The 13,337-nt window shown below is 44.1% G+C and overlaps 1 protein-coding gene across 3 annotated transcripts in view; it reads left to right on the top strand.

The window, feature by feature from the left end:
* The first annotated feature begins 282 nt into the window (after positions 1-282).
* LOC146810628 (zona pellucida sperm-binding protein 4-like) overlaps positions 283-13,337 on the top strand; it is a 124,183-nt gene continuing 111,128 nt past the window's right edge. Inside the window, exon 1 of one of the 3 annotated variants that reach the window (XM_085614438.1) lies at positions 283-400. Coding sequence is in view for 2 of the 3 variants with exons in the window: in XM_085614436.1 (XP_085470562.1) it covers positions 447-639 (193 nt within the window). In the remaining variant the exon portion in view is untranslated. Of the gene's footprint in view, positions 640-13,337 lie in introns of all 3 variants that reach the window. The other 2 variants (XM_085614437.1, XM_085614436.1) reach the window with 2 other exon arrangements.

The following is a 13,337-nucleotide window of genomic DNA, read 5'->3' on the forward strand; positions in this document are numbered from 1 at the left end:
GTCGCACTGTTTTCCTCTTACAAATCATCATCCAATGTTTCAGTCAGGTTGGTGTAAATGAAGTAAACAAAACTACAGGCCCCAGAATGCACTTTTCGGCAAAATGAAAGGTTAGACCTGAATACATGGTGTGGCGGCGTAGAGCGAGATAGGGCCCCTACTTTGACAGTTTTATTTGCGTGGAAACAAGTGACTGTGTTCAGTTGATACCTCAGCACATATAAAAGATAGCATTTAATATTTACGATCAAGTCTGCAGTCACGCAGCTGCCTTGATTACCTGCCCTGGCTGATTCTCGGCAGGTGTGATTGACAGCTGATTGGCCTCACCTGAGTTTACCCGCGACCGGAAGGCTGTAGGCTCTGTCGCACACACCGTGCCCCCTGCCTACCTCGCAGAGTGAGTGTCTCCGCCGAAGGGAGACGCTTGGAGTTTCCCTGGCAGCATGGGTGGGTGTGGAGCGCTGGTGGTGCTGTTCTTGTTCTATGGTTTAGTGTCTCGTATGGGGGCTCTCGGGACCCTCGATGAGTTGGTACTTGATAGGGGCTCCTACGTGTTGGATTGTGGCCTTCAGAGCCTGCAGTTTGTTCTGTCTTCAAGTCACAAAGGAAAGGTTTCGCCTGTAATCACTGCTAAGGGTGAGTAAGGGGAGTAAAATCTTGAAAATAATGAATGGCTAATTCTTTGGGGCCATCCTGGGTGCGTAATATGACGTGTTACGCAGAGTAACACGTCATATTACGCACCTTTCTACTATGGTTCATGTATTGCCCCATGTGTCACTAGTCCCTGCTGCTTGAATAGTGTAGAAGAAGAACCCGCAACAAACGATTTGCACCGCTCAATCCAAATTAAAAGCACAAACTGGGCTTAGGTGTAATGTTTACAAAAAGTCACAACCCCTCTTGCTCCTTAATCTTCTCTCACCTCCGTCAGTCGTTTGTAAGTGTGAACATGGGCCAAACTCTAAAATTGCAGGTACCAGAATGCAATGCGCTATGGGTTCGCATTCAGGTGTGGTTACCCCTTAAATAGAGATGTATGTTTTTTTAGCTAATTCATCATCTTTAAACTTAAACATGAGGTTTACGGGTTCTGCAACTGGCTACACAGCCCCTCACGATATTCCTGCATTGTATTTAAAACTTGAAATTTTTAGGTCTGGCGAAGACCTTTTGCTTTTAACAAATCGTTATTCATTTGTTTATTTACTTATTTATTTTAGCCAGCTCTCTTTTCCAATTGGCATGTTGTCCTGTCATTCACGTTTTTGTTCAGCCCCCTACATCAAGAGGCAATGACTCAGCCAATGTCTAACTTCACTGTGAGTGTTGGCATTCTGCTCTTTCACAAGGGATACAGCCACACAAACTAGATGTATCTATTTATTTTTGCAGATTTTATACACCATGGACTTGGCCCGAAGGCATTAGTACTTCAGCAAGAGAGCAGAAATGAAGCTCTGGTTAACAAACATCATAGAACAACCTATTCACAAACAGTTCGTACCTGAAATGTCCTTTTTGGATGAGAAGTAATTGTCTAACCTTCAGTGTAAGTCAGCAGAAGGTAACCAAGAGAGCAGAGTGAACCAACATTTCCTAACGGAATGCAGGTGATGTCAACATAGAAGACGCGAGCAACAATCTCCACTTTAAGCCAGACGTTTCTCAAAAAGGAGTGTGAACAGACGAGAGGTTGTGTGTAGGGCTGGTAGGAGGGATTTCCAAAGCTTTATTGCTTTAACAGAGAATCCGCCCAGAGTTCCAGAGACAGTTTTCCAACCAGGTAGGAGGCAGTGGAGGCTATTAGGAGTCATGTATCCAGTCTTAAATTGGGCTCTTGTATTGATGGGGAACCATTGAAGGGTGCAAAGAATAGATGTAGTTGAATTTCCTGTGGCCTATCGCAAAGCAGGTAGCTGCATGGAGCACTGCTCTCAGAGGAGCAAGATGCACTTTCAGAAGACCAGAAAGGAGTGAGTAACCTTAATTGAGTCTGGAATGAAACAGTACCTGCCTGGACCACTGAAGCTTGGGCTGGTTACCTGAACGCTGTTGCCTTGGGGCTCTCCCTACCGTGTGTGTACTCTGCTGGCCAGGTCTCCCTCCTGACGCCGCCACAAGTCATCTCCGCGGCCGCTGTGTGGAGGTGGGACCACAATCCCCAGACTCCTCTGCTTCTTCCCCCGGAAGTCGACAACGGTACACTCGCGCCTGGAGGCGCTATTTAAATTGGTTACTCCCCCGGTGGAGCGGGCGCTGCAATACCACTGAAGCTTGGGCTGGTTACCTGAACGCTGTTGCTTTGGGGCTCTCCCTACCGTGTGTGTACTCTGCTGGCCAGGTCTCCCTCCCGCCGCCGCCACAGTCATCTACGCGGCCGCTGTGTGGAGGTGGGACCACAATCCCCAGACTCCTCTGCTTCTACCCCCGGAAGTCGACAACGGGACACTCGCGCCTGGAGGCGCTATTTAAATTGGTTACTCCCCCGGTGGAGCGGGCGCTGCAATACCACTGAAGCTTGGGCTGGTTACCTGAACGCTGTTGCTTTGGGGCTCTCCCTACCGTGTGTGTACTTGGCTGGCCAGGTCTCCCTCCCGCCGCCGCCACAGTCATCTACGCGGCTGCTGTGTGGAGGTGGGACCACAATCCCCAGACTCCTCTGCTTCTACCCCCGGAAGTCGACAACGGGACACTCGCGCCTGGAGGCGCTATTTAAATTGGTTACTCCCCCCCCCCCCCCCCCCCGCGTCGCGGGACCGCTTGCGGGCAGCGCCGGGCAAAGCCCGGGCAAAGGGCGGGCCCTCTGTGGCCCTCAGAGGCACAAGGAGGCCGGGCTGGGCCATATCAATTGGCTGAAATCCCAGGTATTGGGGCAGATACAGGCGCAAGACAATAGGGGCCCATTTGGCAGGCTGGAGTGGTGGATATAGCGTATAATACCCATAAGTTGGATACTGTGTTGCTTAGCAGAGCCTGGGAACTGCAATTGATATACTAGATGTGCACTGTAATCCTTGGTTGTTAAATATTGATTATTATTTAGCTATCCCGCTGTGACCACATTGGGAGAAAAGGGATTATTTATTGAAAGGGTACTATGGCTTCCAAACCCAAAACAAGATCAACTAAGAGGAAAGCAGGTACCCCGCTGATCACTACACAAACTGGACTTGAGACTGATAATGCAGTTGGACATTCAGCACCCCCTACTGCTATAGATTTAATGTTAAGGAAGGTTATTGGGGCAGTAAATGGGGAGATTGAACGCACCCAGAGACGCCTATCAATGACCCCTATAAATAATATCCACACTCAAATGCAGAGTAGACCCTCGCAAGGTCCAGATACAAACCTTTTCGAAAGCCCACAGGACAACAGCCCAGATATTTCATTCGGAAATGTACCTTGTGGTCAGCAGATAACAGAGGCCGAGCCACCTTCTGGCAGGGCAATAAAAAGAACAAATACAACGAAGCATAGGCTGCCTAAAAGGGGCTCAAAGAATACGCATGCAAGGAAATCAAAACCAACCAACAGGGGTGGGAAGATAAAATCATCAGAAGATGAGGTTATAGAAATAGATGTGCAAAGCCCTTTAACTCCACCAGAATGGCTTTACCCGGTAATAGTGGATCTGCAAAAATATCTGGAAACCTTCATTACCTCTCAAATAAAACCATTACTTAGTAAATTAGATAAAATCACTAATGAACTGCAAAAACAGGTGCAGTTGAAGGAATCTATAAACCCCATCTCTACGGGAAACCTAACATCAACTGTGATCCCCTCCTCAAGGCCACTTCCCATGAATAACAACTGCATAAGTAATGAACCATGTATTATTGCACAGGTTCATGCTCCACCCAAAACTACAGCCCACCTGCAGGATAGATGCTTTATTGAAAACGAGAGATTCTAATCCCAAAATTCTGGGCCAGCCCATCTGGGCACAGATGCTGCCAGGGCAGGTTGCGTCTCATAGTCAGGAGGATAGACAGCAGAAAGGCTATGAGAGCAAGGGAAAAAATCACCCCCCCCCCATCTCGAGTACATTTACCCCCCCCAAGCAAGCCCCTATGTTGTGGTATTTGCTGGGGTACCCGAACTCAGGGCGGGCCAAAAGGAGCCATATTTAGAATTAAAAAATAAGATTATAAATTGGCTAAATATACACAGACCTCTCCAAGGGAGGGAAAGGGGAGAAATTATTCATGTGAGGAGAGTACCATGGTTGGGAAGTAGAGGGAAGGACATTGAAGGGGACTGTATTATTGCAAATTTTAGGAACCCAAATCTAGTTGAGTACATACTGGGTAATTATAACAAAAACTCAACCAGTACTATACGATCTATGCCACTAGGTTACTTCTATCCTAGAAATAGTATTGTTCACCCCTTGACTTACAATCAGGGTAGGAAGGAAGGAGGAATAGATGGATACAGGACAAGGAATCCTGAATATTGTCATCCACCGCTATTAAATTTGGATGGCCCGCAGTGGAAGAATAGATTCAGCCCCCTCCAATCTTTGGAAGAGAATGATTGACTAACCAACCCAGAGACACAACCGGCGGGGAAGGAAATAATGATGCCCATGGATATCAGTGAATTAACATCTATAGAAAGGTATACACTGAATCCCCTGGAAGCTTTCTTGCCAAATCAGAATGGGGAGATGCAAGATCCCATGCCTGAAGGGAGGAAGGCAGATGACCTTGATGCCCACGGTTTAAATCTGACCGGGGCACAGGGGGGAAAGGTGAAAATAACATCCTGGAACATTGCAGGCTGAGCCGGAAAAATAGCTAATGCAGATTGTATGAACAAACTAAGGGACTCCCACATAGTAGTCTTACAGGAGACCTGGGCGGTCGAGCCGGATTTTTACCATTTGGAGGGCTATAAATCTTTTTTTGTCCCAGCGCAAGAGAGCAGGGCAGACAGAGCAAAGGGAGGCTTAATAATATATGTTGATATTAATTTAAAGGGGAGATGGACAATGCCATCTTGGACCTCACATAACCTGCAAGCAGTAATATTTCAAGGACAGGGGCTGAGGGTACAATTATTTAATATCTATAACCCAGGCTCAGGAAGCGGCACTAATGCAGTGTTAGAGGAACTTGAGGCTAGATTAAAACAGGAAACTGATCTAAGAAAAGGAGGGGGAGATCCATTTGTCCTTTTAATGGGGGATTTTAATTGTCACCTGTGCTCACACTTGATACCGGTAACTATAGACTGGGATCTCTGCCCAGTCAGAAAGGGGCCTCACTTTGAACACAGTACAGAGGGCACATTACTAACAAAACTAATAGGCAGTCACTCACTAGTACACAGCATTGATTTGGTAATCCCAGGGCCAGAGGGTACTTTGGTACCAACTTTCAAAGGAAGGGGATGTTCGTCTATTATAGACTACATTCTGATATTCGCCTTTGCCAAACAATGGATTGGGAAGGTAAGCATAAATGGAGCTCCTTTAGCGATCATAGTCCCTTATCCATAGAATTCCCTCACAAGGGCTATACTGAAATGAATAAGCAGTTGGATAGCATTTTACAGCCAACAGATCAGGGAAGGCGCTTAAAGTGGGCAAAAATCAGTGCCTCTGAATTTTATACTGCACTGATTGTAAAGGGGAAAAAGTGGGTTGAGGAGTGTCTAGATTTTAAAATAGAGGGAGCTGACTTTGTTGCTGCTTTCAGGGAATTAACCAAACTTGCCGAAAAATTATTAGAGGCAAAAAGGCCCTAGAAAACCAGGGATCCAACCAAGATGGTTTGACGCAAATTGCGCATGAGCATTAAGAAATTTAAAATCAAGTCTTAAGACAAATCCAAGGGATATAGCGGAAGTGGCAAAGTGTAGAAAAATTTATAAAATCAAGACTAAAGAAAGGAAGGCTACCCTAAAAGCAGAATTATGGGCCGATTTAAGAGAGGCTGGAGAAAACAGGGATTTTACTGAATTTTGGAGGATCATAAACAGGCCCTGTTTTCATGACGGTAGTGCCCCGGCCCTTAGCACACATATTCTCCCACAGCAATGGGTGATCCATTTTGAGAGTCTTTACAATCATTCTAAGGATCTCAAACAAGAAGGGGAATGGGATGGTAAAAGGAGGTGGGTGCAGGATTTCACACTCATTGAGATTACACAGGCAATCAAAGGGTTGAAACCAAATAAAGCCCCTGGGCCCGACGGTACCCCCCCAGATCTGTATAGAAGCAATATCGACTTGTGGGCTCCAATCTCAACGAGGGTGGGAAACGCAGCTATTAAAACAGGACTCCCAAGGTCGTGGTCCACTGCCTTAATTGTACCCATTTTCAAGAAAGGAAATAGGGATAATCCCCAATGCTACAGACCCATATCACTGATCGATGTCTCGGCCAAAATACTGGGGCGGGTGGTTTTAAATCGTTTAATGGCCTGGACTGAAGAGCACCATACACTAGCCGATACGCAATACGGTTTTAGAGCGGGAAAATCGACCAGTGATCAATGTTTAAACTTATATTTACTGGTCGCCAAATGCACTAGAGCAAGTAATGGTACCATTTATATGGGGTTTATGGACCTGGCGGCGGCCTTTGACAATGTAAATAGAAGCAAACTTTGGGAAAGGATGAACACTTTGGGAATTGACCGGGGACTTATAAACATCTTAAGAGAGCTGCACTGGAACACCACAGCTAGGGTTCGCTTCAGTATGGAGGGGGGGAAAACTGACTCCTTCTCATGCTCTAGTGGTGTGAGGCAGGGCTGTATCCTTGCCCCCTAGCCCAGGCTGCTGATTGTCCCAAGGTAGGGAAGCGTCAAATACCAGTACTTTTGTATGCGGATGACGCTGTCCTGCTTGCCAGGACACCGAGAAGTCTCCAAACACTGATTTAACGGGTTTGTAGACTTTATGGAAAAATTAGACCTGTCCGTGAATTTGACCAAATCCTTTGCACTGATTGCAGGCAAAAAAACCATTAAAAAACCGGTATTTAAAATCGGGACCCATACTATGGGCATTGTAACAACCTTCCCGTATCTAGGCCTACTATTTGATGGCAACATTCAATTTGACACACTACTAGAGGAACATTGTACCAAACTGATTTCTTCATGTGGTGCAATTATGAGTTTTGCCCAAAGACTGGGACGCTGGTCCCCAGAGCAAATAATGAGCTTGTACACCTCAATAAGCATAGCCAAAGCAGTATATGGAGCCGAGGTCTGGGGCTTTAGGGACGCAAAACAGTTACAATTAGAGGAAGATAAATTTATTCGTAGAATCCTCAAGATCCCACATTCAGTACCAGCTGAAATCGCACATTCCGAACTCGGTATCCCATATATCATGGACCTGGTCAAGATTAGACCGGTTTTGGTTTGGCTCAGTATTTGGGCTAATCCGGAGGCGGAACTAAGTAAAGAAATCCTCACCGATTGCATACAAAGGGACAAAGGGATGCAAATCCCTTGGCTGAAATACATCAAAACAACTCTAGAGTCCGTAGACCAGCACATCCTCTTTAGTTCCCCTGCTCTAATCTCAAGGAATAGCAAATCACAAATTAAAAGACTGTTGCTTGATAAATTGGAGATGCTCAGGGAGACTAAAGCTTTAGTACTAAAACGATCAGTTGTAGCGCACTGTTTAGTTAAAGAGACAGCGGGTATGGAACCCTATCTATTCTTGATGCATAATCAGCAGGATAGGTTTTTAATGTCGTTTTAGGCTCAATTTGTTGCATAACATTTTATCTTACCCGTCTGGTTTTACTGTAACTATTGAGCAGAAGGGTGCCTGCGGCTGCGACAATATGTCTCCGCAGGACACCCTTCATTTTGTATTATTATGCCCATTTTATCGTTTTCCCAGGCGTATGTTTCTAGTTGATATTTTAAAAAATGGAAAATTCCGACATGCCAAGATAGCTCTGTTGTTCCTCCGAAGAGCAAACGACATGTTCACTCTATGCTCAGTAATTAGCTTTTTGAAAGCTGCAGTAAGACTAAGGAACACCAGAGACTAATTTGTTTTGATGTAACATTGCACTTTATATGAATTGTAACAGTTTGGTCGATGGTTATTTTTATATTAATGTAATGTATAGTTATATGTGCTGCTGTGTTTTTATAATATGTACTTTTTATGATGATTTTCTAACCATCGAAATAAAGAAATTGAACTGCACACTGATTTCACGTCTTGCTTGGGAATGAACAGGCCTTGGCGAGATCTATTGTTGTGGGTTTTGCTTCCGAAGGGGGACAGGAGATGTGCATGCGCACAGCGTCTCTTATCTGACATCTCAGCTTTCACTTTCGCGTGCTCAAACTTAGCGACTGAAGCCCATCTTTGTCCTCTCCCTCCTCCCGCTCCCACTTCTGACACAGACATCAAGAGCAGGGGGGGGGGGGGGGGGGATGCTACCTTACACAGAATCCCTTCACCGGCCGCTGCCGGGGAGCACACAGCTCGAAGTCAGGGTTCCGTTCGAGGCACTGGGAGTGAGTGTTGGGTATTTAACGTGTATTAATGCCCGGTTCAGTGTTGTGGCCTATGTCCTGCTATGGGCAGGCTGTGATCTGAGCAGGACAGACAACCCAGAGCAGCTGATGGGGGGCACACTCCTGGCTGTGTTGTCTTTGGAGTGAACACCCTGCCCGGGAGCTCCTCTCCCTGAAGGGGACAGAAAAGGGGGAGGGGTGTTATGGGGCATCAGCAAATGAATCTTCATGCCGGTTAATTACAACTTTTTACAAGACTTGCTCAAAGGTAACAGATGTAAAAGAGGGTCGCACTCTCACAAAATAAAAATAGCGTCAAAAATAGCAGACTGCTCAGGTCCCTCTGGAAGGATGAATCGGCGACCCTGGTACCTCTTAGGAGATTAACCTAAAAACGTAGCGCGACGTACAAGACGTGTGGATAGACTCTAGATTTGGGTGAAGTAAAATGACCTTTCTCTAACTTCGGACTTTCTCCCCTTCAATTTCAATGTAAAATAAATACCCAGGAATTTTTCTTAAATCTCTTCCTATATTTTGGCCCCTTTCAGTAATTTTGGACGAAAACTGTTCCTGATTTACAAAGAAGTGGAATTAGATATGTGCGTAAAAGTTTGACTCTTAAGCGCACGAGTAGTTTACTATTGTTTGAGATCTCAGTCCCATTTTCTTGTGTTTTATGCGTAAAGTGTGCATGTCGTGATATACCAGACTTGTTGCTTATTTGATGTTTTCTAGAGCACGAAGTAGACCCTGGAAGCCTTAAGGCGCTCTAAAAGAAATTTAAAAACAGACATTCAAATAACGGGTTATGAAAGATGTGGAAGCAGTAAAAATGCGATGTACAGTAAAAAGTAGACTAGATATTCAGTGAAACAAATAATGGAAGTAAATAGAATATGCTTGTAGATCGTGATAAAGTTGCCGTGTCACAGCTTAACAAAATAAAGCAAAGTGTAAAATATAAAAATATCTATTTATATTTCATGTGCGCTGGTAACCTATATGTTGCACCCTGTGATTTGCACATTATAATCTTTTCCAGCCATTGTGTGCCTAGAACCGTCTTTGTGAACCGCCTTTAGGCTGTCATAAGCCATTAAATATTAATGAGGCTGAAGGCACCTCGGTGGGTTCTTGCGCCTGCTGCAGAAGTCTGTGTGCAATCTGCAGGATCGAATTTCATGCGACCTGATTCACGGGTGCAGGGGGGATAAAAGGAGTGCCACCGAGTTGGGTAATAGTAACACATTGTATTTCCCAAGACTGCGGTTGGGGTCAACACATTTTTGTCAACATTTGAGAAATCCAAGAGGGACATTTCGAAACAGGAGGAAAAACATGCATTTGCAATGCAATAGGTCTCGCATTTTCAAGCTATTGGCATTGTAAATGACCATGTCCCCATAAAAATCTGATTTTTATGGGGATATCCTAAAGCTAGAAGGGCAGCTAAATGGCTAATTTTCCAAGACTCATGGGGGGCTGGGGACTACCTTCTCTAATGCTATATCACTGGGCAGCACTACTGCAACAAATAGGGATACTGCTGGTTGGGGCCGCTAAGGCAGTAGTCCCAGAACTGATCAGACCTTCTATCTATGAAGTCTACTTGGGGAGGATGCTCGATATTGCTTAACCAAAGTTATCGAACCAAGCTATTACAAGAAAACAACATTTTAAATCATTCAATCTGCTTACGCTATCTGGAAAAAAAATGCGGCTTCGGCTTGGTATCAAGACTATAAATGCTCATATCCCTCTGTTCTCATATGGGCTTTTACAGCCAATCTTCCAGGACCAGATAACTACTAGCTGGGGGGCTCTTGGCATTAATGTCTTGGGGGATTTCTTTTGTGACGGTCAAATCACTTCGTTCTCTAAACTACAAGAAAAATTTGGGCTCCCCATGAGACACTTTTTAAAGTTTTTACAGACTAGAAGTTTTTTGGTTAAAACTTTGATACAGGGAGGGTCAAGTTTGTGAAAATACCCCTGGTGGGTACTATAGCGTCTAGGTCCAGGATTGGGAACATTTATCAAATGCTGCTATCTGCTCTTCCTGATGATTTGGCTATCCAGAACGATAGATGGGACAGGAAATTTGGACAGGAGGGCACTGAAATTTGGACAGGAGGGCACTGTTCTGGAAGAATCTCTGGAATTGGCAAATCAGATTTTAATAACTGGCATCTTGAGGGCTCAACATTATATGTCTGCCTTCGATTTATATTACACCCCGGGGAAAATTTCTAAGTGGTCTGGGTCACGTGGTAATTCATGTAGAACTGGCTGCTGACACGATCCATATGTTCTTTGCGTGCCCTAAGCTTGTTAAATATTTACAAGATATTGAATTATTCTTGGGCCAGACCCTTGGCAAGGTGATCTCAATAACATCAGGTCTAGTGATCCTGGGGATAGATCGGACTCAGAATATCGCGGGGTGGTCCAGATCGGAAATAGGCCTAGTTTTTATTGCAATGGCCATCTTGAGAACAGGTATTACATCTCAATGGATTAGCCCCGATGCCCCCCCACGTTTATAAACTGGAGGGCTAGGTTACTTGCTATATATAGCATGGAATCAGCGGTATACAGATTAAAAAGGTCGTAGGAGACACGAAATGGGCAAGAAATTATGGGCGCCAGTAATTAGCTGGATAGGGGTGAATAATGTTTTCTTTCGTCATATCTGCCATTATGTATTTTGATCCTGTTTAGTTATTAGGAAATGCCTGTTATTTTTTTTATAGTTTCTGTTCTCTTCTAGCATGGATTTGCCAATTAATGACTCCGATGTATGCTCTGCCATAACTATTGTTAGTGCTAATGCATAAATAAAAAACTATAAATAAAAAAAAAGTAAATGTCTATGTCTTTTATTTATGTTTTAAAAATAAAAGGCATTGATATTTGCAATGTCAATAGCTCAAAATCGCGTAAATGCGAGACCTGTTGCAATGCAAATGATTGTTGCTATTTGGTAATGATTATCTAAATAGGAGTCAAACCACTTTAGGTCTGTCCCATTCAGGCACATTCATTCCTCCAGGATGTTGATCAGAGTATGGCGATTTACTATATCGAAGGCAGATGAAAGACCTAGGAACACAAGTAGACATGAGTTCATTGAGTCTAAAAGGCAAAGAGCCATTCACAATTTGCAGAAGGGCAGTTTCTGTGGTTCAACCCTGCTGTACTGGAAGATGTCAAAAAAGTTATTGGACTCAGTGTGGAGTGATAGCTTTGATGTTAAGCAGCTTTCTATTACCTTCCCTAAGAAGGGAAGTATTGACATCCTGCAAAAGTTGTTCAGGTCATTGTTGTCGGCATTGATTTTTTTTTTTCCTTTTTTCTTCTCAGGATAGGGAAGACCTAATCGATTTCAGACTGTTTGGGGGGGGGGGGGTTCTGGAACACTAGGAGTATGAAAAATTCACATAATGTGGTTATGTGAAATTTAGGCGACATTATAAACAATTGTGCGCAATTACCCAGAATGCAAATCTGTCTTTTCTCGCTATAGTTTGGTGTAAAATTCATGTGTTAATTTTTCCCACAATGACTCATTTAAACAAAAAGAATGCGAAGTCGGTCTTGTGTTCCTCCTGTGTGTTTACGCTACATTTTTACTATAAATTGCATGTTCGCAGTAACTTTTTACAGTGAATACCACAAAATGGCGCTATTTCGTTTAACTAGCAAAATTACAGAAAGTACACAAATAATGCTAGCATAATTGAAGTTTTCGCCCAGGCCTAGAAAACACTTTAAGTGAGGAGGTTATTGGGGTTGTCCAGTATGGTAGCAGTACATTGGCTATTTCCTTGTTCAGTGAGCTAGGCAAAGCCTCAGAAAGGGTGACTGACTTGAAGATTGTGTTAGCGAAAACCCAGGACCACCGGGCTATGCGTATCAGCGTGCAATTGTAGGGCAGTTGATTTTGGCAGAAGTGTCTGTTCAATAGACTTGGATTTCTCTGCACAGGAGATGGCAAGTTCGTCACATTTAGATGTTGGTGTGGAGACTGTTCAGGTGGAGGAGTGGGAGTTTGATAAGGAAAAATAGCATTGGGTCATTTTTAACAGCAACCAGCATTGATTTAATGTGGCTAGATTTAGCATCAGATATAGATTTTTTTTTAAATTTTCTTTGTGTAGTATTATGCAAGCTTGACCCGATGGTATCAGAGCACTTTACATGAGCACCAGTTACATTACACCTGGGCACATTCGTTAGTAGGCAGGAAGAGATTAAATGACTTGCCCAGCTCCAAAATCTGCATCTTTGGCCATGTTAGATTTGTAGTTTCTTCTGGTGGCCCGACAACTGTCTGTCTTAAGGATGAGGGTGAGTGTGTCCGGGTTTTCTCTAAATGCGTCGGATGACTTATTCGGTAAATAGATCCTCCAAGAACCAGGTAAGAGAAGCTTAGGCAGTTTTTTCCTCTTGCATTTCAGTGGGGCATATTCATTAATTAGGCTACCAATGCACTCATATTCTTCTGTTGTGGAATGGATGTCAATTTTTTTTCTTTGTCATGATTTTTCTCTCTTGAATTGGCCAAAAGTTTTTGGAGGGGCCACTGATAGCATTAAAGACATTTCTAGATTGTTGAACCAATCCACTGGACTCGGGCCTTCGGGGATCATGAGTGTTCACTTGGAGATAATGAGATCGAGAATAGAGCCTTTGTAATGTGTTGGTTTCTGACGGTGCTGGAGGAGGTTGTTGTCCTGTAGGAAAGAGAACAGGTTCACATGTTTATCTTCACCCCAGTGAAGACTGAATTCTACAAGGAAGAGGAGGGACTCCAA

The sequence above is a fragment of the Triturus cristatus genome, chromosome 7 (genome assembly GCF_964204655.1).
Source record: "Triturus cristatus chromosome 7, aTriCri1.1, whole genome shotgun sequence".
Classification (NCBI taxonomy): Eukaryota; Metazoa; Chordata; class Amphibia; order Caudata; family Salamandridae; genus Triturus; species Triturus cristatus.